Source organism: Perissodus microlepis, chromosome 8 (assembly GCF_051167445.1).
Source record: "Perissodus microlepis isolate ML-2025 ecotype Zambia chromosome 8, ASM5116744v1, whole genome shotgun sequence".
NCBI lineage: Eukaryota > Metazoa > Chordata > Actinopteri > Cichliformes > Cichlidae > Perissodus > Perissodus microlepis.
The window spans coordinates 15,892,829-15,920,278 of NC_140468.1; the positions used below are offsets into that span (position 1 = coordinate 15,892,829).

General features: G+C 41.1%; 1 protein-coding gene across 2 annotated transcripts in view; it reads right to left on the bottom strand.

Moving 5' to 3' along the window:
• Nucleotides 1–27,450, bottom strand: part of erbb2 (erb-b2 receptor tyrosine kinase 2) — a 35,583-nt gene that overhangs the window by 6,345 nt on the left and 1,788 nt on the right. For both annotated transcript variants that reach the window (XM_084937743.1, XM_084937742.1), the window contains exons 2-22: nucleotides 12,758–12,909; nucleotides 12,474–12,654; nucleotides 12,134–12,274; nucleotides 11,250–11,315; nucleotides 11,019–11,134; nucleotides 10,782–10,923; nucleotides 10,533–10,661; nucleotides 9,502–9,649; nucleotides 8,713–8,786; nucleotides 8,498–8,588; nucleotides 5,545–5,747; nucleotides 5,288–5,417; nucleotides 3,974–4,064; nucleotides 3,317–3,471; nucleotides 3,178–3,225; nucleotides 2,931–3,069; nucleotides 2,725–2,847; nucleotides 2,533–2,631; nucleotides 2,256–2,441; nucleotides 1,900–2,055; nucleotides 1,732–1,807 (exon numbers count right to left, since the gene is read on the bottom strand). In XM_084937743.1, coding sequence (XP_084793869.1) covers nucleotides 1,732–1,807; nucleotides 1,900–2,055; nucleotides 2,256–2,441; nucleotides 2,533–2,631; nucleotides 2,725–2,847; nucleotides 2,931–3,069; nucleotides 3,178–3,225; nucleotides 3,317–3,471; nucleotides 3,974–4,064; nucleotides 5,288–5,417; nucleotides 5,545–5,747; nucleotides 8,498–8,588; nucleotides 8,713–8,786; nucleotides 9,502–9,649; nucleotides 10,533–10,661; nucleotides 10,782–10,923; nucleotides 11,019–11,134; nucleotides 11,250–11,315; nucleotides 12,134–12,274; nucleotides 12,474–12,654; nucleotides 12,758–12,909 — 2,646 coding nt within the window. The remainder of the gene's footprint in view (nucleotides 1–1,731; nucleotides 1,808–1,899; nucleotides 2,056–2,255; nucleotides 2,442–2,532; nucleotides 2,632–2,724; nucleotides 2,848–2,930; nucleotides 3,070–3,177; nucleotides 3,226–3,316; nucleotides 3,472–3,973; nucleotides 4,065–5,287; nucleotides 5,418–5,544; nucleotides 5,748–8,497; nucleotides 8,589–8,712; nucleotides 8,787–9,501; nucleotides 9,650–10,532; nucleotides 10,662–10,781; nucleotides 10,924–11,018; nucleotides 11,135–11,249; nucleotides 11,316–12,133; nucleotides 12,275–12,473; nucleotides 12,655–12,757; nucleotides 12,910–27,450) is intronic.

A 27,450-nucleotide genomic window follows, 5' to 3' on the forward strand; every position in this document is an offset into this window, starting at 1 on the left:
ACCCTTTGATGAGAATTTCAGGGTAGATCTAACTGTTGTGATTGACACCTTGTTAGCCAATGAGTGTACTTTTCACACCACCGACAAGCCGCAATAAAGCATGACGAAGATCAATTCAGTTTTATTTATATAGAGCCAAATCATAACAGCAGTTATGTCAAGGCGCTTAGAACAAGTGTTTTTATTTTTATTTAATGTAGCATGTAGCAAAATGCTACTCTACAAATTTCCCACTCCTTTATGCTAATGTAATTAGCTCAATTTAAAATGGAAGTTAGGCTATTTAGCGCTACTTAGCATTAGACTGTAATAACTACCTGTATGTAAATGTGAGACGAGTTTATTGTTAATGCTAGTGTTATTAGATTCTTTTTTTCGTGTTTCATGTAGGAAAAAATGCTACCTTACAACACACATGGCTAAGCTAACTAGTTTGATACAAAACAGAAATTAGGACAGATAACTCTAGGCTGTGCTAACTATCTGTTTAAAAACTTTGAAGACAGTAAGATTTTTGTGGAACGCCCCCTCAACTCAGCTTTCCAAAGGTCAGAGCAGACCAACATATCCTGAGTTAGCAATCTAAGATGGCCATTTTCGAATTGCTAAATAAGCCATATGCAGGGCACCAATTAGGTCCCATTCATGATTGTGTTTTTATTTACAAGAAAACAGTATTATGTTGTATTGCTAGTGATACCTGAACAGCTCTATCTTTGCTAAGAACCAAAAAAGTCCTGTTTTTCCTCTCTTTTCCTGGAATGCGCCAACTCAAGAGTAATGTCATTCTCGAAGTTCCGACATTCGAGTACTGAGGTATCTGGATCATGGCGGAAGATTTTATGACAGAGATGCTACTTTACACACTTATGCTAAGATGACTAGCTTGATGTAAAACAATAGTTAGGCTATCCCAAAAAGTTGATTCTGTGGGAGAAACGTTTAATCTCTCATCCAACTAGTTAGCACTAACTTGTTAGCACAGCCTAGACTATCGAATGCAACCTGAAATGGGTAACAAAGAACATAAAACAGAAGGAAACGGTTTACATTTTCCTATAGACTTCTATAGGACCAGAAGTCTTTTTGTGACCAGCTATTGCCATCTGATAGCCTTTAGACAGACTGCAGGTTTAAGGGACTTTGCACTGGATTAATTTTTCCATCCCAGAATCTGGGTCCATGAGAAATAGTGCTGTTGTGGAGGGCCGGGCCAACTGGGTGCAACACAACAGACCCAAATTCTCATGTGGCCCCTTGACAAAATTAATTGTCTAGCCTTTTTCGCTTTATACTGTCTGTGGGCAAAATCCTTAGCTGGCCAACAAGGAATGGAATCTTTGGAGAAGACCTAGCTTAGTAACGGCAAAAACTTTATGTCTGAACAGGCATTCATGCCAATTGCATTTTTTTGTGACCCTCTATCAGCTAATTTGGATCCTTTTAAGCCATTACAAAACCACAGATTGTTAAACAAAAGCCATCTACATGAACCAGTGCTAAGACTGGCCAATCTTACATCTCTCAGCATACGCAAGTCCCACCCATATGATTCGGCTCAAACAGCAAACAACATTTCTGGATTCACATTTTAATCAAAATCCTACTTTACTTGCTTGCAAATCTATTTTGGTTCACATTTAAACTTCAATGTATTTGATAAGATTTTTCTGATGATTTATTCATAAGAAAAGGATCAATTTAAAATTCCTAGCCCTGGTTGATGCCTACCGTAGCTCCATACATCACTCTGGTGAGTAAACTTCCTGTGCAGGATAGACTCCAAGGCCATCCATTTGATTGGCACCTGGAAACACAGATTTCCAGAGCATTTTTAAATAAACGAAATCCTTAATGCCCGCAGAGAACATGCTCTGCAAGTCACAGCTTCCATCTCACCTTCCCTCCATCGGCGTGATACTCCGTCTCGTCTATATCGAGCAGACGGGCCAGACCAAAGTCGGTGATCTTCACGTGATTCGGGTTCTTCACCAGGACATTGCGGGCTGCCAAATCTCTGTGGACCAAACGAACCTCCTCCAGGTAACTCATCCCCTACACCAACACACACATACACCAACACACAGATCCATCACCCTACATGTGTCCACAAATAAACAAACTGGAACCACATCAAATATGAAAAGACAAGTAAGATAAGAGAGAAATGAACAAAATATACTTCCGCTTATATCACTGCAAGCGGTCACAAGCATGAAAACAGAAATGCAACACCTTGTTTCCTGTTTTTGTACCTTGGCAATCTGGACACACCAGTTGAGTAGGAACTGCGAACCAATGCGGTCCTTGTTCTCTCTGACATAGTCGAGGAGGCAGCCGTACGGCATCAGCTGAGTGACCAGCTGCACAGTAGAGGTGAGACAAATCCCCAGGAGACGACACACGTATGGGCTGGCAACGCCCGCCATCACATATGCCTCCTGGAAGCAGAGAGAGCAGATGTACTGAGCGTGTGAACTTCATTTCCGTCCACTGTAACTCCTCAAGGTTTTCTGCCTGGCTTATACTCACATCGAGGATTTCTTTGTTGGCTTTTGGTGAGGTGTTCTCACGCAAAACCTTAATCGCCACTGGGATTTTCACATTTTCCCCATCGGGAGCCCAAATTCCCTGAAACAGTAATCAAAATCATCTCGAACAAAGCTCACCACCCTCTGAACAAACAGCACATAACGTGGTTATGGATGTGCGTGATGACCATACCTTGTAAACAGTGCCAAAGGCCCCCGAACCCAGCACCCTGAGTTTTTTCAGCTCGGTCTCTTTCAATATACGCATCTGAGCTTGATTGGGTGAAGCACCACTCGGCGTCAAAGGCTCCACCAGCTGCACGTGAAGGAGGAAAATAGCAGATAAAGACTCCACGCTAGAGCAAAACACGCATTTTAATTTGGCACGTCGTCCCTCACCTCGTGCTCCTGCAGGATCCTCCTCATTGTCTCCTTCCTCTTTAGCTTCTTCTGTCTCCTCAAGTAAAAGACCAGCAGAGCCAGCAGGATAATGAAGAGCACCACCCCACCCACTGCAGCCGCGATGGACGTGCCAGGTCTACACAGACACAGAAAGTTTAATGCTGCGCCCATCCATAAAAATCAAAGTTCAATTTGTAACAGCTCCCAGAAAAGCTAACGGAAATAAGTTGTTTAGTGCGCTCACCCTGTCCTGGTATCAATGGGGCAGCCTCGTTCATCCTTCACAGTGCAGCTGGAAGAGAAAAGCACCGTCTGTGAAGTCAGTCTCACTGCGTGCTTGTGTATGTGTGTGTGAGTTGGGGCTTAAATGTGGCGTCACTCACGGTGGCGTGCAGTTGGTCTTGCATGGCAGACAGTGTCCCGTGGCATTGCTGTATTTCCACACAGTATGCAGATCGCCCTTGACGCCACTGGGACACCGATCCACGCAATACTCGCCGTCCTGGAAATTCCGACACTCCGTGCAATGTTGAGCACCCTGAGACGCAAACAGAGCGATATTTAACAATGTTTATTTTTTTTATTTAACATAAAAAAAATAACAGAGTTTCTACAGCCCAGTGTGACATCGACATCCTACTTACAGCACCACAGCAGCTAAAAGGATTCAATTTAAGCTAAAATTAGACCAATTTAAGAACTTTTGTAATTAGAAATAGCTTAAAGTATAATTTATTTTAAAGCAAGCAAGGTACAAGCAACATTATCCCTGTGTAAAAATGCTTCAGTAATCTCAGCTCTACAATGCACCATCAAAAACAAGCTATGCAATGAGAATATGCATCCTGCAGTGATGCCACATGCATCTTAAGAAAAGTGAAAAAGGAAAACAGAACCTCAAAAACTTGTATTTAATCATACAAACGACACATCTCCAGGTTAAATAAACTGTCATATACAGTACTTTTGAGCTCCAAATGGGGGTTTAAGGAGTTAGAAATCCTATCTAGCCGTATTACACTTTGGTCTATGTTTCTTACCGGCCCGTTGCAGGACTCTGAGCCATTGAGGGGTCGACACTGTGGATCACAGGCAACACACTTAGATCCATCTATGTATTCACGTACGGGCCTGCAAAGCAAGCACAAGATGCACATAAGGTAACATCCCAGGATTAAATTAAATGCATTTATCTGAAGCATCTGACACCATCCTGAGAAGACACAACTTCAGAAACAGGGAGCCAGCTGCAAGTAACCCGATGAGCTCAACGACATTTCTTCTTCTTCTATAGACAATCGTGAAGTATCGTATGAACTTTTACCAACTTTCTGCAAACATCACCCTCATGTTGGACCGTAAATTTCCAGTCCAGGATACAATTTCCATCACAGATTCAAAATAATTAAATTTTTACACTTTTGTTCTGCTTTACATTGAAGAAACAACATTAAACACGTTAATTTAACACCTAGATAGAAAGCAAAATTGCATATGTATGAATTCCCGAATATTCCATGTATTACTGCTTTTATTTTATAAAAGCATTTATATGTTATAGAGCAATATATAGGGCACACCACTCACTCCATACTACGGTGACCTCAGAGGTATTTACGGCTATGATGTCTTTAATCAGTTAGATTTGTTAATCTTTTTATTTAGAAACTCTATGAAACTAAACACATAACATTTCTACTTTCCTTGTTAGGTTATGGTCGCGATGACTAAATTCAAGCCATAGTGTGGTGATAATTTTTAAATCCGATCCAATTCAAGGCAAAATAGGCAAGAGAGCAGGGTATGATTTTGCATTTGGTTGCGTTGTAAATAACAAAATCACTAGCTTAATTTGGAGTGTATAATAATAATAATAATCTCTGTCGTTTGAGTCTTACTAAAAGACACTGTAATTAGATGTTTGAGCATTTTACTTTAAGCCTGTTTTTGCCAGGCACTTAGCAGACGTAAATTCCTAACTAAGCAAATGTACCATCTAATGGTCGTACTGGGTTCATTTTGTGCACATGTATACAGCCCAGTGTGTTTTCTCATTTGCTCTGCCATCTTGCATTTGCTTTTGTATGTGCATGTATGCACGTCATATCAAACTCAAACACACCGTTATCGCTGATAATAGATCCTAAATTGCTTCAAGGCACACGTTAAATTAAACGCTTTTAATCTGAAAACTAAACATCATTAGTTTTTCTGATATATCTACTGAGGAACTAGTTCTAGGAATTATTACAAATAAAACAAATAGTACACTGAACAATTAAAGAACATTATCAGTTGTTTTCGCATTGATTTAGTTTTGCCACACCTCTACAAACACACGCAAACCTTCTTACCCCTGATAGAGATCACACTGCTCTACACACTCGGTGCCACGTTGGAAAGTTTGGCAGGACACGCACTGGCTGGGCCCCGGACCCCAACAGCCCGCCTTACAAAGGGGGTGACAAACATTCCCCTCTTTCTCTGAAAACATAGAGACAATGCAGCATGATTCACCCTGTAGTTTTTTTACTGCATTAGACCACAAAAAAAAAAAAAAAAAAAAAGCTTAAGACAGCTGCACGACTAAAAGGTCTGTGGCTTTACTTACCACAGACTGCAGGGTCCTGGTTGTGGCTGACGATGCGGTGCGGACCCTGGGTGGGATGGAGGAGATTCTGCCATGGCAGTGAGTTGGTGTAGCACAGCTGTGTGTTGTTGTAAATCAAGACCAAACCTCCACTGACGCTGCGCAGCGACCGCAACCCGAGAGACTCGATGTGCAGATTCTGGATGGCCAGTGAAAACACACCCCTGAATGGATGGAGAGGGAGAAGATGAAGAATCTGAGTGGTAAACAAAGCTTTAAATAAAGAAGAGTGTAAGAAGCAAACAGCAAAAGAGACACAGCAGTATCCCGGTATCTTTCTGTGAAAACAAGCTTCCTACAAATAGCGTTTGGGCTCTTCGGAGCAGAGTAAGGATCTTGGTCATTTTGGAGGGACTCAAAGCAGAGCATCATATCAATGTGGCTCCAGCACCGTCTCTACAACTGCCCTACAGTGTAAAACCTGAGAAATCCAAGTGCAAAATGATCCCACATGGAGAATATATAAGGAATTATTCAGTTGTTCACTGATGAGTACAAGTCTGGAAAAAATACAAAGTTTATTGAGAAATTTATGATGCCACACCGTGCCCACATATTCTGATCCTGCCCTTCCATTCAGAGGTTTTGGATGTAAAAGTGGATGCTACATTTCTGTCCCGGGATCCACAAAACATTCCTTAAAACATCTGCAGACTTCTAGACTGCTGGTAAAAAAGGGAAAAAATGCTGGCTTCAGAAGACACCACCAATCATCGACCTTTTCCTAGAACAATCAATGGATAAGATGGCTTTGACTCTTCAAACTAAGAGTCAAGGAGATAAACAGTGGGGAAAAATGGGTTTGTTATAACAAGATTCAGAACAGCTTATAATCCAAGTGTAAAAGCTCTGATAGAAATATTTTCCTGCAGTGTATTTGATGGCCTTGGATGATGTTATTAATCTGTTTAAGTCCCTGACATCATGTTCCATGTTTGTAAAACTGTGTAAAAGGAAAAAAAAAAAGACTTCCAAGTGGGAGGAAAAAAAGTACTCAAGCATGACTTGTCCTGTCCTGTCGCCGAACTGCTGAGTGACAAAGTCCACATGAAGTCGCACTTGTTGTGGATGAAGGGATCAAACGGAGGTCATGGAGACCGAGGTCAGTGTGAAACCAAAAGTGAATGTGGAGCTAACATTTTCAGACATTCGTTTCAATCGAAAATAATAAAACAGTTGTCAGTTGGAATTTTTTTAGCTTTAGCTAAAAGCTGCATTAAAACAGACTCTTTCTCAACATCAACCATGTGTCAGAGGCTGTCAGATTGGTGTGCAGATAACAACCTGGACCTCAATACCACCAAGACAAAAGAACTGGTAGTTGACTTCAGAAGGAGGAAGTCCGAGCTGCAGCCTGTCAGCATCAACGGGGAGTGCGTGGAAAGGGTCTCCAGTTTCAAGTTTCTGGGTGTGCACATAGACACAGACCTCCAATGGAGCTCTAACACCTCTGCAGTCTTAAAGAAGGCCCAACAGCGTCTCCACTTTCTGAGAATCCTCAGAAAAATGGACCTGAAGAAGGAGCTGCTGACCATCTTCTACCGCTGCTCCATTGAAAGTGTGCTGACATATTGCATCGGTGTGTGGTTCTCCAGCTGCACCACAGCACACAGAAAGGCACTCCAGAGGGTCATCAACATGGCCCAAAAAAATCATTGGACATCCTCTTCCCTCCCTGAAGGACCTGTACAGCACTCCCTGTCTCAAGAGGGCACGCAGCATCCTACGGGACTGCACACACCCAGGACACCGGGTGTTTAAGCTGCTGCCGTCTGGCAGGAGGTTCAGGCTGCTGAGGTCCCGAACAAATAGACTCAAGGACAGCTTTTACAACAGGGCAATAGCCCTGATCAATGCAAATAGCTGACCTGACTGGATACCTCCCTGGACTTTTTTAGGGGGGAGGTAACAATGTTTAAAACAATAACAATAATATTTAAATTTATAACAAGGTGCAATAATAATTAATGTGCAATAATAACAGTGTGCATAACACATACACTTATTCTTCTTTTTTATACTAAGTTAAAAACTATACTGTGTTGTGTTGTTTGTTGCGTTGTGATGTGTCATATCGTGTCGTGTTGTGTTATATGTAGTGCCGACGTAGGACAGTTTTTCCAATTTCATTGTACTACTGTACTATGTATGACTGTGCAATGACAATAAAGAGTTATCTTATCTTATCTTATCTTATACAGCCTGTCTTGCTCATACTCCCTCCACTAAAATGTGATTGGTCACTTCCACCTGGAGAACATTGATCGTAACGTTGCACACGTCACCAGCACGGTGATCAGATGGTGCTAACTGTGACCTAGTTTAAGACACTGGCCAGCAGGGCAGCAGTGCTAGCTAATAATTAGCATTTATTACCCTGAAAATGAACAGACTGCCTCAACTGAAGCAGAAACAGTCGAAAAAAACTGAACACAAACAAAGACACACTGTTGGGTGGACACATTGGCATGTAGTGACGCACCGCATGGAAAGAAAATTAAACATGCTGCATCTATATAACGATCTTAATACTACAGGAGAGCTGTTCAAGGCACATATAGACGATCCGGATGGTGAAGTGGTGTTTATTGATATTTTAAATTACTTAAACTTACTATTATTCTTCATTTAGTTCATTTAGTTGACTTTTTTATCCACGTTTCCATCGTGCTCACTTGCATGAGAAGAAAAATACGCTTAGCAGGCACACCTAATGTTTGTTTCCAGCTCGTTGGTAAGTTTATTGATAATAAAGCTGATAATAAAATCACCACAGAAGGGAAAAACAAAACAAAACACTGCAGTAAAGTGGATTGAGTATGGTTACACAACAGGCATATTGTGCAAACAGGATGACAAGGGAAATAGTGGAGAGCATGCAGAACAACAGACGAGCAGTTTTAAAAAGTCTTACTTGTAGAGCATCGTGCCTCTGATCACCTTCAGGTTCTCAAACACACTGAGGTTGGTCCACTGCTCTGGCCAGGCATCAATGTAGAGATAACCTGCAAGTTTAAAGATCACACAGAGGTGATGAAAACATTCCAACTGAGGAGACTTCGGTGTGAGAAACAGATAAAATGTTACTTAATAAAAAGCTCACATAGGGTTTAACAAACACTGTGGTACCTGTAATCTCCTCCAGAGTCCTGAAGGCACTCAGCTGCTCCAAACTCAGGCCTGAGGTGTTCTTCGCAGGATCCCTGGACGGCGTAAGATTTAAGTAAGACTTAAAAGCCACTTTGATTATTGGGAACAATTTAATTTTCTCTTGGCTTGTCCTCAATATTAATATCTCCTCCAGGTTAAGCTTGGATTTTGTGAGAAATGCGTTCGCCAGTCCACACAAGTCATGGAGACGATGTGTCTGGGTGATCTTGAGTCAGAGATACAGATTCAATCCACAGGAGGAAATAGGAGGAATATGCTGAATGCAAGCCTGTTTGTGCAGGTTCAGATCACACTAACCCATTATTGACAGCTCTCAACAATACATCAGAAACCACACACGCGTTCACTTAAATCAGCTGTCGGGGAATTTTATCAACATGTAGTATCTCAACCTCAGCAAGTTACAAGTCATGTAAGAAAACCTACAAGCTTTGTATTAACTGTTGGTATTTCGCTACATTATTTGAAATGCTCTTGAATGACACTGGTGTAGAAACAAATTGGAGCAGTTTTGTCCTCTGTTGACACAACGTCAAAAACACTTGAGTTTAAAGCCGGTCTGGTTACATGTGCAGGGATAGGCTCGGGCGGCAAAAGGATTGTGTACAAGTTGTTGCTGCAAACTCAAATATTTGAAGTGCTGAATGGGAGGGATGTGGCGCTGTGGCGGAATAAAGTCTCTGGTGTCAAGCTGCTTGTTGTCTTTACTGAATTTTACACGTTTCTGAAAATGTAAAAGTCTCTCACCATGAGAAGCTCTCAGAGCGGAAGGCCAGGCTACCGAAAATCTTCGTGCACTTGTTGAACTCCTCCACATTGGAAGATGTTACCACGGCGATGCTGCTGCTGCTGCTGTCGGTGACACCATTGTTGTCTGTACTCGGGCCGAAACACACTATGATATCAACCAGGAAGAGGAAAAAAACAAAACAACAACAGACGTTAAACCAAACCAGAGCTTTTCTGGAAGCAGTATTTCTAATTAGACTAAAGTTTAACAACAACAATGACTAATAATCACCCAGCAACATGAACTAGGACATGATCATTGCTGAATGAAACAGATTTGCACTGCATTAAAGGAACAAAGTCTTAAGCCACCCCTCATTTACTTATATTTTGCTATGAAAACTGGAAATAGCAGCAGTGATTTATTGACAATGTGAAGTTTTTTGAGCAGTACTGTATACAATAACATTCAACCAGCTCTGAACACTTAGTTTTTCTGCTCTTGGCTTGGTATGATGTCAATAAGAGTGGATACTGTCGTCACCTGCACACAGACCGGACCGACCTGCTGTTCAAATCTTTAAATCTGTTTACGATGGGCAGTGAATCAGAAAAAAAGGAGCCATAACAACTTGTTTTCAGACAGTGGGTGAGCTGAACGGTTGCACCAAGGTCCATTATAACATAACTAAAAATTATTGTGAGCATTGAATCATGCAAAGCTGCTCCAGGAGAATCCAAGAATAAAAATATGAAGATGAAAATGAGCACCATAGATCCTGGAGGCTTGGTATGAGGAAGCAGAGACAGGAGAATTATGCTAGCATGATTTGAACAAGGTTATAAAGGTGACAGAGAAACTAACAAGCTAAACTAACGACACGAACAGACAGGCGGACCAGATTACTGAACCTCATTCTGATTTGTCGAGTTAACTCAAATCTAGAACCATCTTCCGCTTCCAGGTTGATGATTTTTATTCACACTAATTAGCAGGTAAATCTAATAAAGCTGCCACTGTGTGCGTGAAAACAGAATGACTACCTCACCTTTGGGACAGTCTCCTTCACACTTATCACATTTCTGCGTCTCCGTCCCGTCAGGTTGGGTGACGACAACTTCCTGGTTGTTTGGGGGGCAAGATAAGGTACAGGCCACTTCCAACGCCAGATAGTTATCTACAGGGCAGGAGACAAAGTGTCCAAGGTGGGTGGCAGGGATTTAAAAAAAATAAATAATCGAGCGTGTGACAGCTTTCTTGGTTAAGCAGATTTTTTTTTTTTAAGGCAAACTCTTACAAGGACACGTCTTGACACAGGTCGCTCCAAAGTTAAACTTCCCGTGTGGGTTGGATTGGGACTGAAACGTGACGGGGTCATAGGTGGTGGGCAGTGGACAGTTCTCTTTACATACACCGCTGTCGTTGAAGTGACGACAAGCCTGCAGAGAGGAGGAAGGAGGAAACATGTTTCTCCAGTAAGGAAAAAAGGAGATTACACTGCAGATAAGAAAACAAAAACAACAGGACTGTTTACCAGACAGTCTGAGTCTTTGGGTCCAGTGCATCCAGCTGCACACTGCAGGTGACAGCAGTCGTTGGGTAGAGGACCTTTACATCGCTGGCAGCCAGACGCACATTTAGCTCGGGTCACTTTAAACATACACACACAAAAAACAAACAGTCAACATTTCAGCAAAACTTCATCTGCTCTGCTTTTGTCTACATAAAACTACATAAAATCACACACACAGTCATGTTAACTCACGAGTTTGGCAATCCTGAGGAGTCTCTCCCCAGCATCTTTTCCCACATGCAGGCGAACAATTTGGACCTGCACCAGAAGAAAACCAGGAATAAAAACCAGGGAAAGCTGAGCCACAATTTTACAAGAAAGACAAAGATTCAAGAGCGTGCAGACATGCTGGCTGATCCATGGTTATGTAAGGCACCAGTACGGTTCACGAGAGCCGTTTGCTGGAAGGTCAAACCCTAGAAAAAAATCTATGTAAAGTATCCAAAACCAACATAAACGATTTATGCCCACATTAGGATTTATAAACCCACTTCCAAAATTGTTGGCACACAGCGATAGAATGTAAAATAAAATCAGAATGCAATGATCTCACAAACCCACATTTTATCCCCAGTGGGACAAAGAAAACACATCAAATGTTTAAACTGAGGCATTTTACTATTTGATGAAAAATATTTTGAAGCTGGTGGCAACAACATGTCTCGAAAAATTGGGACAGAGCAACAAAAAGCTGGAAAAGCAAGCGGTTGCTAAAAAACAGCTGGAGGAACATTTTGCGACTAATGAGGTTAACTGGCAACAGATCACTAACATGACTGGGTATAAAAAGAGAGGAGAGGAGTTTCTCAGCAATAAAGACAAGCCGAGGTTCACTAATCTGCAAAAAACTGTGTCTTCAAAATGTGGAAAGATTTTGGAATAATGCTCCTCAACGTAATGATGGCGCCTTTACACATCTGGAAAGGCACCATCAGTGCTGAAAGCTATACACGGGTTTTAGATCAACATATGCTCCCAACCAGGAAACATCTGACATGTAAAATGACTTTATGACATCGACAAATCGCTGCATGGTGTTTCTCTTTGTTCACTATTAGAGTCAGTCAGCTGCTCACAGTTAGGAGGCCGAGGCTGCAGTCGGTGTTCCTTGGCACGGCCATTCTGCTCATCCAAGATGTCCGTCAAATTGATGTTCTGGGGGTCTGGGAAGCACAGCTGGGGGTTCCCCCAAATATACACTGCACCCAGCAGGATCTCTGCAGGATAGATAATACATAAAAGTGACTCCACAACTTATAGAAGATAACAGATGCTGAGAGAAACGGGCCTCTGTTCTGACCAATCTTCCAGTGAAACACTTGAGTGTTTTAAAGCTGGCAGCTGAGGATAAGAAAATGAGTCTGAGCTCCAGACTTGTCACATCAAATTACGCCGGATTTGAGGAAAACCTCTGACCTGTGAGGCTACGTAGCCGGAGCGTCCTCAGCCCCTGACCGGCGTGAGTGTTATCCAGCACAGCCAGCGCGTAGCTGGAGTTGTACAACTGGCTGCCTCTTATGATCCGAAGGCTGTCTAAGGGCAACAGGCTCACAGAAACATGAGCAACGAGTACATAACCCTGTACCTCCACAATCCCCTGGTGAAGAAGAGATGAAGAGAGACAAAGGTGAGGAACACTGGAGCTAACCAAGCTTATTAACTGTATTAACATTTTCTTTGCGTTTCCATTCAAACTATACCTGCAGGAAGGAGAGGTCAGGGTTTCCATGGAGGTGTGTAATCTCCAAGTTTCCATGAACAACCTGGCAACCGGTGTAGAGCAGCCTCAGAGTCTCATAGTGGTTTTCCAGGCTGGAGGGCAGGGCCAGCTTCATGTCTGTACCCCGACAGACTGCAAGGCAAAGAAACAAAGTGGCAATTTATATAACCTGCCAAGAACTACAACCTACAGTATATAGAAACAAAAAAACACTTTTCTTCAGTGCAATATTTTGTTTCTTTTCATTCGGCAGAATTCTTGCATTTTATGGGTTAAAATATCATCCCTACAAAAAACTAAATGACATACAGTAGTCTGCAAAAGCTGTGAACCAACCTTCATTTATTTTTATTTCACTTGGAAAATTGGAACATGGGCAAACATATGCAGTGCAGTATAATAAGGAAAAACAGAGTTTGTACAATTCTAACAAGCTCGAAAGTCAACGCAAGTCAATACAGCCTGAGCTCTCTAGGTCAAGCTTTCTTGTCATTTCTTTAAGTAGTCTACAGGAATAGTTCTCCTGGCTTCTTGAGGGACATTCAAAGCTCTTTTATGGATGTTGGCTTCTTTTGTTCTGTTCTCTCTCAAGATGATCCCACACTGCTTTAATAATGTTGAGGTTTTTTTGGACATCCTAATGTAAACGTTTAGAACAGTCCTTTCTTTTTTGGTTCCTTTTTTCATGTGTACAGACACCTACGTGGTAAGGCTTGGACTCCACATAACTTGACTCCATCTATTCACAAGCAGCCTAAACAGAAATACGAGCCGCACGCACAGCCTCCGTCTGCGTCTTAGTATACATATATGATATATTTTCCCCTGGCAGCAGATTCCCCTCAGTGGGTCACACACAGAATTGAATTCGGGGGTCATACAGCATTATAATTCACAGGGGCTTTTGCAGACACATAGCTCTCATGCCTTAACAAGCAGTCACACGGTGAACAGTCCCTCCTCTCTCAAAGTTATAAATGACTTCCCTTGGCTCCTTTCCAGCAGCCCCTCAACAGTCAACCCACTTTTCTTCATTGAAGCCCCCCAACCTCACTACTGAGCCATCTCTCTCCCTGCCATTTTGGAAAACACAGAAGCAGGCACACCACAGGAAGAACGGGAAGTCCTGGCAGCCGGGACAAGGCCGATTTTCATGACACAGTGAGGTTACCAGCTGACTTCGGGAGATACGTCTTATCATGTGTGTGCGTCTGCCACGTGTAAAGTTTCCTGGAGATGGCGGAGCGCACAGACCCATATTACCCCTCCTGCAACTCAGCTAAAGAAGTACTGAAGCATTAATAAAGGCTGCAATAATCCGACAGCGAGCTACTGCAGTAAATGTGTCTATGATTAACCGTGCGGCTGCCAAAAATACACACCCAGCCTCTGCCACTTGTGTCAAATAACAAATCAAATGACTAATCGCGACTCCTTCAATTATGTCATCATGGAAAATAGTTTTGGAAGTCAAGCCAAGAGTGGAGATGTACTCTCATCCTCTGACATTTTAATCATTTTCAATAGGACAGAACTTCTAAAACACAAACAGCTTTCCCCGAGTGTGACAAAAAACTCAGAGAAGCTGGACGTCTCCGGCTTTGGGGATTAGGGAAATGTGCTGTAACAGAGAGCTCAACAGAGCACATTATCCGTTTCTGAAAAGTGTGCGTAAAGCCCGTCCTCAGTTTCCTCTCCCTTTATTCCCTCATTGTTTGCTCTCCAAAAGTCTCTCAGCAACGCCTGTGTGTGCGTGGACTTGTGAGGAGCTCCCGGCCTAAAATACTTTCCCTTTTATCGCTCACGTTACTCAGCCTGCCCACGGTCAAGACGCTACCCTTTACTTTCCCCATTCGAAGTTCACTTCCTGCCTCTTCAAAGGTTTATCTAAGCAGTTATCAAAGAAATTGTCCTCACATCCTCTCTGATCACTCGTGTCTTTTAAATTCTCTCAGAGTCTGAGCTGTTGCTCAACTGCAATCATCCTCTGGGGAAGTGCAATTTAATAGAAAGGTGTGTGGTTGCATATCTAGAAGATGACACACACAGTTTTGGATTTTCCCACTAAAAGGGGGATGTTGTGGTGACTGGCACTGAGTTTTGATCAAAGCTACATCAGTGACCTTCCAGTTCACAAGGTGATTGCACGCCGTGTCACGTGTACACGCATTAATGCTGCCTGCTGCACAGCATGTAATGCCAATTTGCCACTGGAAACTTCCACTGCTCAGGTGTTTTGATAGAGAGCAACAACAGCGATGGAAGTATTTTTCCTACATTCTCTGAGTTCTGACCCTACTCACGCTCTCTCCAGTCTAAATTAATTACTGTCACAAATTACAGAGGCTAAAAGGATCCCGATTATCTGAGACCGTGCCTGTTCTCCCACTGCCCACTTGTTCACGCGCTCACTCAGTAGTGAAGCGCTGCAGACAGCTGTTGATGCATTTTGGACATCATTTAAATGAAGCCCTGCGATGTAATTACCCGCCGGATATTTCTAATTAGTTCTGTTGTTAAAACAGCTGCAGCTGCACTACAGTTGAAGCCATGGAAACATCAGCAGTGCTATTTCTGGATAAGTACACAGTGTAACTGATATGTCCCTCTGTAACATTTAAAAAAGAATTTATAAGTCAAATCTGTGCACACAGAGATTTATTTGAAACACAGTTTGTCTGAACTACACCCTGTTACGTAAGCATGATGGAAACCATAGATTCAACTGTGCTATTATGTTATAATCTTCAATACATTCACCTGAATAATGCCACCCCTTAAAGTTACTTCACACTGAATCAGCATGGATACACAGATATATACACATACACAGCAGGAGCAATTCAATGCATTTAGGCATGTAGTTCAAACTGAGCATCACAATGGGCAAGAAAAATATGATTTAAGTGAGCTTGGTTGTTGGTTTGAGTACTTCAGAAACTGCTTATCTACTATCAGTAGGATTTACACAGAGTGGTTCAAAATCGAGACTATATCTAGTGGAGGAAGTGTTTTATCGGTGCCAGAAGTCAAACTGTTTTGTTTTTTTATAGGAAGGCAACAGTAACTCAAATAACCACTCGTTACAACCAAGGTACGCAGAAGAGCGTCTCTGAATGCATAAAATATCCAACCTGAAGCAGAAGACCGCACTGTGTGTCCTTTTTGTCAGCTAAGAACTGGCAACTGAGGCTACAGCTCTCACAGGCACACCAGAACTTGACAAGAGTGGAGACAGGCTTGTACCACCAGTTCAGGCGGTGTGGTACGGAGCCCCGGAGGGGACATGGGAGAAAAAAAAATTAAGACGGACTTTTGCGAGATCTCGCAAAACTAACTCGGGATCTCGCAAAACTTTTGCGAGCTCTCGCAAAACAAACTCGGGATCTCGCAAAACTTTTGCGCGATCTCGCAAAAGTTTTAGCCACATTCTTTCCATTAGCTCGAAGCTAGCTGGAGGTCGAGACCTACTACAGCCGGAGGAACACCGCTTTCCCGGCACATCGTGCCTCGACCTCCCGGTCGGCTTCGAGCCGGCGTCCGAAGAATGCGGCTAAAACTTTTGCGAGATCCCGAGTTTGTTTTGCGAGATCCCGAGTTTGTTTTGCGAGATCTCGCAAAAGTTTTGCGAGATTTTTTTTTTTTATTGAAACAAATTTTCATATACAAAACAAGTCAAGGAAACAGACCAGAATTGTAACAATTTACATTATAAAGATGGTGAAGCAAGTCATCATAACTTTACAGGGAGAAAATAAAAGTTTCTAGGGTAAAGTAATAAGGAACAGACCTTTTGACACAGGCAGGAAAATTAGAATAGCAAGTATTTTGTGATTTTACAGTATAGTACAGCAGTTTTTTTGTTCATATTTGAAATAAGCTTAAGTGACTTAAAATATTGACAAAAGTAATTCAAGAAGACGGTAAACATAGGAGAGGCATTCTTCCACTTACATAAATGAATAAAAAACTTACATAGCACTATTACAAAATTGACAACATCTGAGATTTCAGAATCCAGATTGTCCATAAAGTAAAGAATATCCTTAGATGTAAAGGCAGGTACATTGGAAATTCTGAGTGAAACCCAACAGTGTATTTCAAACCAAAAAGCATTAACATACTGACAAGTGAAAAATAGATGCTCTAGTGTTTCTGGATCGGAAGAACAGAAAGCACAAGAGTCGGCCTCAAAATTAAACCTTTTATGCAGGAATTCTCCAACTGGATAAATGCCGGATATGATTCTGAAGTGTGTTTCTTTCATTTTAGGCGCAAGTGGGTATTTTAGGTAAAAAGAAAATGACTTTTCTTTCAACATGCTATCAAGGTCATGTCTGACATTGACATTGTAGTTGCAGAATACTATTTGCTTAAAGGTATTAGAGATGAACTTATTATTAAATTGTTTGTCCTTTATTGAGGTAGTACCTATCGTCAGTGAAGGTAAGCATGTTCTTATTAATGAATACTTTAAAGTATTTACGATAAGATTTAACAACGGTGTGGGTATCGCTTTACAAACCTTATTATAATTATTAAATGAAATCTCTATTTTATACTTATCAATAAATTCTTCATAAGATAGCAAGTTTCCATTTTTATCAAGCAGATCAACAACAAAACATACACCGTTATCATACCAGTCTGATTTAAATAAGGACTTCTTATTGATGACTATAACCCTATTATTCCACAACACAGAATTGTGAGGTGAAAAATTGTGGGTGAAAATTAGTTTCCCAAAATTCAAAGCTTGCTTATAGAAACTAGACAACTTAAGAGGAATCTTAGATATTTCATAATCACATCTGAGCAAAAAATCTAACCCCCCGACCTTATTAAAGAGTTTGTTTGGAATATGGTACCACATAGAGTGAGGATAGGAAATGCAGTCTTTTATCCATCTGAGCCTGAATGCAGCAATAATGGATTCAAAGTCTAAAGCTTTCAAGCCCCCATTTTCATAGTCTTTAACCAATTGTGATTTGCGTATATAATGTGTTTTATTCTTCCAGATAAAGCTGAATATAATAGAATTGGACAGTTTAATCATTTTAGGAGATGTAAAAATTGAATAACAGGGGTATATGAGTCTTGAAAGTCCTTCTGCTTTAGACAGTAAGATACGACCTAATATGGATAAATCACGTGTTAACCAATGATTAAATATTTTTTTAACTACATTTAATCTAGGAGTTATGTTATTATTCTCTCGATCGTTAGTATTTTTACTGATTATTAAACCAAGGTATTTTACTTCCTCTTTTACTGGAATATTGTTAATAGTATTTTGATTACAGCTGTGTACAGCTAAGATTTCACATTTTTTAAGGTTTAGTGTTAAGCCGGATGCTTTTGAGAATGAAAGGATTTTATTAATTGCAGTAGAGACCATATTTACATTCCTTAGAAATAAGGCAGTGTCATCAGCAAACTGACTAATTCTAAATTCTTTATCAAGAATGTTTATGCCTTCCAGATCTGAAGAGAGTTTGATATAAATGGCAAGCATTTCTGCTGCAACAATAAACAATAATGGGCTAATAGGGCATCCCTGCCGAATGCCACGATTAATTTTAAAACTATTAGAAAACCCTTGATTGAGTGCAATACTACTTGTTATATCTCTGTACAACATTTTTACTACACTAACAAATCTGGGACCAAAACCCACAGCCTCCAGAGCTTTAAATAAAAAATTATGCTCCAAAGAATCAAAAGCTTTAAAGAAATCAAGAAATAAAATAAGGCTATCATGAGGAATTAAATGATTGTAATCCAACATATCTAATACTAAACGGGTATGATGATGGATATGACGTCCTTTTATAAAGGCTGACTGTGTCTCATCTATTATTTGAGTTATTCCTGTTTTTAATCTGTTGGCATAGACATGAGCTAATAATTTGTAATCACAGCAAAGAAGTGTGATAGGTCTCCAGTTATCTAAAAGGATAGGGTCCTTGTTTGGTTTAGGAAGTAAAGAAATTATTCCTCGTTTCATAGTTGGAGATAGCATCTGATCATTTATACATTCATTAAATACCTCTAGTAATAGATCTTTAATGTCACTCCAGAAATATCTGTAAAATTCAATCGTGATTCCGTCGGGACCTGGTGATTTACCACTCGCCATTTGGGAAACAGCAGCATCCAATTCAGTTAAAGTGATTTCAGACTCATTGAGATTTTTAAAGTGTGTGTCAATTTGAGGAATTTTTTCATGGATAGAGCTAAAAAAAAAAAGAATTAGTCTCCGAACTGGAATAATTTGTAGTGTAGAGGGCTGAATAGAACTCTGTAATATAGTTGTTTATAGTCTGTTGGTCATCAGTCAGGGTATTATTAATTTGTAACTTCATTATAGTTTTTTTTGTTTGTCTAGTTTTCTCCAGGTTAAAGAAATAAGAAGAATTCTTTTCCCCCTCCTCAATCCATTTAGCCCTTGAACGAATGAAGGCACCTTTTGCTTTGTCTATATAAAGTTCATCTAGTTTGTACTGCAACTGGTTTAGTTCTATAGAGTTTTCCTCTGTCAGATGTGATAAATTGCACAATGAACTTATTTGTGCAGTGATTTCAGCCTGTTTCTGTCTCCTTTTATTAGCCATTAATTTTCCTTCTTCACTGGAAATTTTTCTGACATTAAACTTCAACCATTCCCATTTGCTAGTAGAAGAAAAATCCTCCATTGCTTTTACCTCTCCTATTAATGATTTAATTTTTATACAAAAAGATGAGCTTCTTAAGAGGTTACTGTTAAACTTCCAGTGAGAATTCTTCGGTTCTGATAATCTATTATCCGGGGAGATTGAAAGTGTTATGGCACAATGGTCAGTAACAGGGGAGTGAAGAATCTTACAGTTGGATGATAGGGGGAAGAGACTACCAGTTATTAAGCAATAATCCAGTCTTGAGCATTGAGAGCGCTCAGAATTACTCCAGGTGTATTGCAGTTTTTCTGGGTTTAAGTTACGCCAGATATCGATTAGGTTGAGGGTGCAGGAGAAATCCATTAATATTTGGTTAAAATGAGAAGAGTTATATTTAGTTGGAAATCTATCCAGTTTTTCATCTGGTACCATATTAAAGTCACCTGCAACAACGACTTTTTCAGTTGAATAAATGATCTTCCATTCTTCTATCATTTTTTTCAAATCAGAAATTAATTTCCGGTTTTTAGCTCTATTGTTGAACCCATAAACATTTACTAAAATGTACTTAGTATCATCCAACTCTATGTTAACCATTAACCAATGACCTTCCTCATCACCTTTATGATCAATAACTCTTCCATTAAAACGATGTAGAAAAATAGCCACTCCTGCTGAATGAGAGGTACCATGAGATAAATAAATATCACCGCTTCCCCACTGCTTTCTCCAAAATATATGATCATCTTTACTACTGTGTGTCTCTTGAAATAAAAAACAATTCGTGTTAGGCTGTTCCTTACAAAAAAGAAAAATCGCTTTACGCTTTATGTTACTTCTTAAACCTCGAACATTTAAAGAAAATATTGAAAGTGCTGTAATAACTAGAGTAGGGCAATGGAACATTTTACCTCCTATTAACTAATAAACCCAGTCAAAGTCAGGGACCATTGAGCAAGTTACCGGCTTAAATTTAGTTGAACAGTTATACCTTCTTATCTAGGTCGTTATAAAGTTCTTTCATTCTTTGATTTGACGACCATCGATGACAGCATATCCGTCCTTCAGGAAAGCTTTGAGCCCTCTGCTCCTTGCCTCCTCCACCCTCGGCCACAGACGTTTGCGGGCTTCTCTGTCTTCCTTACAAAAGTCCTCTCTAAACTGAATCTTCATCTCCTTGCAGAACTTTGCCTCCTTGGACATCTTCCACACTAGGTCTCGAACAGTTCTCATGGCAAACTGTATGACAATCAGCCTGGGTTTGTCACCAACTCGTCCCTTCTGACCCAGCCGGTGCACTGTATCCACTGTGTTGTACAGCTGCTCGGCGTTCGCAGGAATTATCTTGGTCAGAATTCTGATTATTTCTTCTCTCGTGTTCTCCCCCTCCTTCTCAGGAACGCCAGTTAGCAGCAAAGACCATCTCCGTTTGTATCTAGCATGCTCCAGACACATTTCACGAAGAGTCTCGTTCTCTTTTTTCAGCGTCGCCATCTGCGTTTTAATACGTTTCACATCTTCCACCACAGATTTAACAGCTTCCGTATTAGCATCCACGGACTCCTTTACTTTTCTTACAGCGTCGGTGTTTTATTGCAGCTGGAATTCATAATTCTTTAAATGTTCACTTTGGGTGTCGAATTTACATACCAGTTTTTGGATAGCATTGAGGAGAACTGTGTTTGAAACTTCGTTTTGTGTCTGCGATTCGTTAGCCTTCATTTTTTTAGGATTTGGACTTGTAACTGGTGTGTGGTGACGATCAGCTTGCGGTTTGTCTTGTGATAAGTCGTGCTGCTGTTCCATCCATTCAATATCTTCTTCGTCGCACGCCTGTCGAAGAGCCGCTAGGTGGTAGCCATGATCTTTGTTAATGTTAGCCATTTCGCCGCTTCGGAGAAGGTGGCCGAGAATGACGGAGAGAAACACAGGGAGGACGTTTTTGAGTTTTAGAGATGAAGTATAACTAGTCTGCTTCTAATTCCGGTTTACTTGATTGCGGTCAAGACATAAAGGAGGTTCTTTTCAGGAAAAGCCTCGGAGCCCACTCAAGTTGAACCGCTCACTCCGCCATCTTCCCAGCATCCCCCAAGTTTTGCGAGATCCCGAGTTAGTTTTGCGAGAGCTCGCAAAAGTTTTGCGAGATCCCGAGTTAGTTTTGCGAGATCTCGCAAAAGTCCGTCTTAATTTTTTTTTTCTCCCATGTCCCCTGCGGGGCTCTGTAGTACGGGGATATTAGGGCTGGGCTATATCATACCGTTCATGGTAATACCGGTGTAATGTTGGGCAATGATAAGAAAATGAAATATCGCGATAGAATATGGGTAAAACGCGCATGCGCAGTGCCTTTGTTTACATACTCACATGGCGGCGACGCAGAATGAGAAGAGCGAAAGCGGATCGTTGAATGAAATGGATGAACCAGAACTGGTTTGTAAAAATGCTGCAACTTCAGTGGTGTGGAACTGGTTTAGCTTTCGTCCGTCAGATACACAACACTATTTTTGGTAGCGCATGCTAGCGGGCCGTCGTTATTACCGTATGTTTTGGAAAATAAATCCTTTGATTTTTCTGAAAATCGACAGTGCCCCTTATAATCCCGTGTACCTTATGTATGAATTCTGGTTGTGTTTACTGACCTCGAAACGGTTTTATGTGGTACACGGCGTTAGACAATCTGTCAAATGTTTCAGTACGACTTTGCTAAGCTACGAAGCCGCTTGATGGATTGTCGGAGCATTACGGCTATCGTAGGCAGGAGCCTCGCGGAGTGATACGTACTGTGCTTCAACATAATATTACCCTATTGTGTGTGTATAACCTCTTTTTAAGTTTTGTGGATATTATACATGGTTATGCTGAGGATATGTCGGCCAGTTTCCACTGGAAATGCCTTTTGGTTAAACTGTCAGTAAGGATTTGCATTTGCACTGCAAATTTTTTATATAACTTTAATGCACTTAAAAAAGCTGCTTGTGTAAGTGAAAATACATTGATGTTTGCTTGTTTTTTTGGCAGTTGAGGAGTTGTAAAGTATTTTGTCTAGTGTCAATTATATCGTCAGTTATATTGTTATGGCAAATTTTCAAATGTATATCGTGATAAATATTTTTGGTCATATCGCCCTGCTCTAGGGGATATTTTCTTTGGGTCACCATGTGAGCATCGCTTACACTCCACAGCCTGTCTGAGTATTGTTTCCATCCCTTTAGGACCACATCTTCTGATGGCTGCTTGCAGCAGGATAAAACACCATGTCACAAAGCTCAAATCATCTCAAACTGGTTTCTTGACCATGACCAATTAGATCGCTGTACTTAAATGGCCTCCAGAGCCAACAGATCCCAAAACATTCAGGACATGGTGGTGAAAGAGGTTCACATCGTTAGATAGGCGTGTACCCAAAATATCTACAGCAGCTGCGTGATGCTATCATGTCGATATGGAACAAAATCTCTGAGGAACATTTCCGGCACCTTGTTGAATCTATGCCACAAAGAATTACAGCAGTGCTGAAAGGAAAAGGAAGTCCAGCTGGTAATAGCAAGATGTAATGAAGTGTCCAGTGTTTATACATTTATAATAGGAGAGGAGCTCAGCAACTATTCTCAAAAGGGTAAGATAAATCACATTAGCTCCATATCTGCTCACAGCTCAGTCATTAGCCATGATTACAAGGACACTAATAACTGGAATAAAAGTCTGAATGATATAAAAATGCTTCATGTGAACACAATGACCTGATAACGCTCCTTTGGACCAAAATTTCCTTTCAATTGACACAGGTGGGTTATACCAACCTCAATCGAATCAGTGTGTATGGACAGGTACCTTATCCTTACTGCGAATGCCTGCTATATGTCAACACAACGACAACACAGTGTGGGTCCATTTGAAAAAGAAAAATGACGCAAAAGGCAAACACACGAGACAGGAGAGAAACTGATGACTTCCTCTGTTCAAACCGTCGATGCATGTAAATGCACAACATGATCGGATTGAAATTGTGCACAGGTAAACATGAATACTGACAGGAAAATGGAAAACAACGCTCTACATGCCAGTGACTCTACCTTTGCTTGTTTAAATTCATCCAACTACTTTTAGGTTTGTTAACATGTCCTAATTTGTGTAACAGCAGTTTAGCATAGCAGATTAATCTCAAAGCATCCTTAAGGTGTCTGTATACGTTAAACAAGCCTCGCACTTAGGGGACAACCTGTTAAAGATAGAGTTGCTGTCAGGTTAACATGTGAAACATGGTGGAAATAACTCTGCAAAGAGAGAAAAAGAACAACTTTGTTTCAGTCTTTTACACGTTGTTTACTTCATGGTTAACTGCCACTAGCAGTTTCAGCACAGCAGCTTGTTTACCAGTTCTGACTTTAGAAAACTAGTATTACCACCTTGAGCTCTGTGGTATGCCAAACATTAGTTAAGTCCACCTCTATCGAGACTTAACACAAATGTAGTGATGAAAGGAAGGGAAGCCAGCAGATGGGCAAGTCTGGACAGTATGATGTCACTGTGCACAGTAGTTTTGGAGTTACAACCAAAACAAAAGAAAGAAAAAAAGATGTGTTTTGTTGGATCGCAGTGACCTTTGACTGCCATATTCTAATCAGTGCATCCTTGAGTCCAAGTGAACTTTGCGCCCAGTTTATAGAAACTTCCTCAAACGGTTATCGGCTTCTTGGGAATGCCGGAGAGTGACGTGCGTACGGATGGGCAGTCAGAAAACACAGCGAACCCCGGCCAAGGCTGTCATTAGCACATAAAAAGATAACACTGCTGAGCAGCGGTGAGCTGGTGAATCAGCTGGTGAAGATTGATTGAACAGAAAGTTGATCGTCCAGTCCCTGTAACAACACACAGTACGTGGCATTCCTGTTAAGCACAAAGTCACGCTCTATCTGGAAAAGAGAGCTGACGCAGTGACTAAATGAATTCATGAGTGAATGCAGTTAGTACTGCAGGACTTTTAAATGCATGTGGCCAAGCAATCCAAACACTTTTTATATAGTCAGAGGAGGTTTTATAACTTGAAGTGCAAGATATTTAAAATGTCAGCACTTGTTGTTTCAGCTCTAAGGAAAGTGAGAGAACACGAAGTACTGCCGATGTGTAAGAAATCACTCCTGATTTGATCTGAATCAGGCTTCCTGAGAGGCTGCAGTGTGTGTGTTTGTACAAACGGGCTGCTTGAGACTGAAAACTGAAAGCCAGCTTGAAGCCACACCTGTGTGTGGCTGCATGCCAGTTAGCACAGGGAGTGTGTGGAGGTGCGTGTGTGTTTACCAGTGTGTGTGTGCGTGTGTGTGTGTAGCAACAGGAACGCGATGCTGCCGCCGCTGTTGCGGGAACAGGGCTGAATCACAGCGGAAAAGCCTGCTCCTCGTGCTCTCGTCTAATGGATTAGATCCTCCAAAGTTCCGCAAACAGAGCGAGCTGATCCAGCGGGACTTTCGCTCCGATTTTTCACACGGCAGCCCTGATTGCACCGCAGCCCTAATCCTTAGCAACGCGTCTTGCATAAACTTCACATTTCTCCCAGCCTCCCCACAGCGCATTCTTTCTACCGCTTCACTCTGCGGTCGAGAAAGAAAAAAACAGGTATTGCTCAACAGACAAGCAGAACAGGCTCTGTGCTGCGCTGGAGCCACGAACTCCTCGTACACTCACGCCGTCACAGACTAAAACCACCAAAACACGAACGCACCGCCACATCTCAGAGTGTCCCGACCTCTTTCTAAACATTAACCACATAAAGGAAGGAGTCTGGATTAGAGCGCTGGAATAAGGAGGAGGGAAAATTAGGACATCTTCCATTCAAAACTGGCCTAAATAAATATCAAGAAGTCGATTTCTGCTATTATTTTCAAATAAAAGGCTAAAAGATAAGTGCTGTTAATGAAGGAGTTCCACAGAAGGATACTGATCGATGAATTGAATGGAATACATTTCATTATTAACATAGTGTACACAGTGCTGTGTAGAAATCAGTTACTCTTTGTTAGAATTCCAGAAGGGTTTTATGACACATTAAAGGAAAAGTCACTGACAGTTTCTCCCAGGTCTCTGGAAATCTACTGGAGCGTTCGAGCATCATTATTCCTGATGGTGGTCCAACACGTCTGTCCTAAATCTTCTACAGGTTCAAGTGTAACAAAATCCAGCTTGAGCTGCTTTCAGCTGCTCCTTTATTTACAAGCAGTCTCCACAGATGGCAGCTCTACATGCAGGATCTGACTTTCCTTTTTTTTTTTTAAATGCCCAGTGTCCTTCCTGACACATCCCCAAAGGGATCAGTGTCCCCTCCCGGGATCAAACTGGGATCTTTTGTTCATTAGTCAGGTAAATCACTTCACTATAGAGCCACCAGTGTAACCCCGTAAAATCCAGCATTTTAAAAAAATACTTAAATTACTTTCAAAACATTTAGATATTCAGAAGTGTCTAATTCTTAGTATGTTAATAACTCTTAATGGGTCACTTCATAGATCACGTTCCCATGTCACTCCCTTAGAGGAGAATTTGAAAGATTTGCAAATAAACACTTAGAAAAAAAATTAATCGCAAATTATTTCGAACCAGAATGATTCACAGCCAGAGGATGAACCCAAGATCAAAATTTAGGTACTTTAATTCGCTTTGAACGGCCACCCATCACCAAGAAATGCAATTTGTCTCTAGACGGACGCACTCTAAAATGAACTGGGCTGCAGTTTTTAACGGAGCTTAAATGAATGTGTCTACTTGCTGAAGTCATGAGGGCTTGAAAATGCAGGCAAACTTCAACCCATCCCCATGTACTTCAAGGGCTTGTAACTCAGGTTTCATAGCTTGAAGATAACATTGTGCATAGGTTCATTAATCATCCTAAAGTTACTTCACAAAAACATTCAGCTGGTCCAAGGAGGCTCGTGTGGAAGTGACATTTAAAGCACACGCGTGCTGCAAATGGTCAATAGTAAGCATGCGGTGCACCTCTGTGGCAGCATTTGAATTAGTCTTTCCTCCCAATGCACATTCGGGTTTTGCCTTTGATCTGTCGCCCACCTGCACACACCACTCCAAAATATAATTACTTCTCCATTAAGGATGAATGTGCTAGCTTCACAGTTAGCAATTTTGTGCTAGTTTTCATTTGAATGATCTCTCTCATCAACTCCTTATTTTATGATGGACAGAAATTACCCTGGAAAACATGTTATGGTTTTTGTTTATATTGTACTGAAAATACAACACGGTTCTTTGTTTCTAAGTTTGGAATCGAGGGTTTGAAACGGGCATTTTTACCCATACCTCCTTAATTCCAACGTCCTGCAGGCATGGGATACGTTACATGCTTTACCTAAAGGTCGCTTAATAGGCAGAATTTTTTTAATATTTACAATATTTATCAGATTGAAAGAATGGGCAGTAAAAAGAGCAAACTCCTTTCTTTTAAATCATTTATTTTCAAATGAATGGCCTTGTTGGAAGGGCTTTTTGGCCCTTGTGATGCATAATAATTTCACCGTGCTCACGAGATGCCACTGCATTTTAGTTATGGATGCTTTGAAAGTTTACACTACATTAAAAATAACTGCAACCTCTTTAGTTTTATAGAGAGCTGGCCAGCACCCTATGCCGAGCCTGATTTGGCCTGTGAGCCGCAAGTTGAGTATCACTATTACAGACCTTTTATGAATTACAGGGAAGTTAATAAATAGTGAAAATAACAGTTGTTGTTTTTTTTAATTATTTCCCCATGATTTCATTCTGCTAACACAAACAAGGTAGCTGAGGCAATCGTTTAAATACTGAGAGTTTAGAAGATGTCAGCAGTATTTCTGAGTGTCACACTGATGTAAGATGTGCAGATTCACAGATCTAACGCTTTATTTCCTCAGAGGTTTTTCCCACTAAAAGCCGGGTGAAGAGAAGATAAACAGAAGAAGAGGCTGTAAGTCTCCCCGGAGGACGGCAACGATGCCTCTCCGGTGGTCCCGCTCTCCTCTCCGGGTGAGTTAGA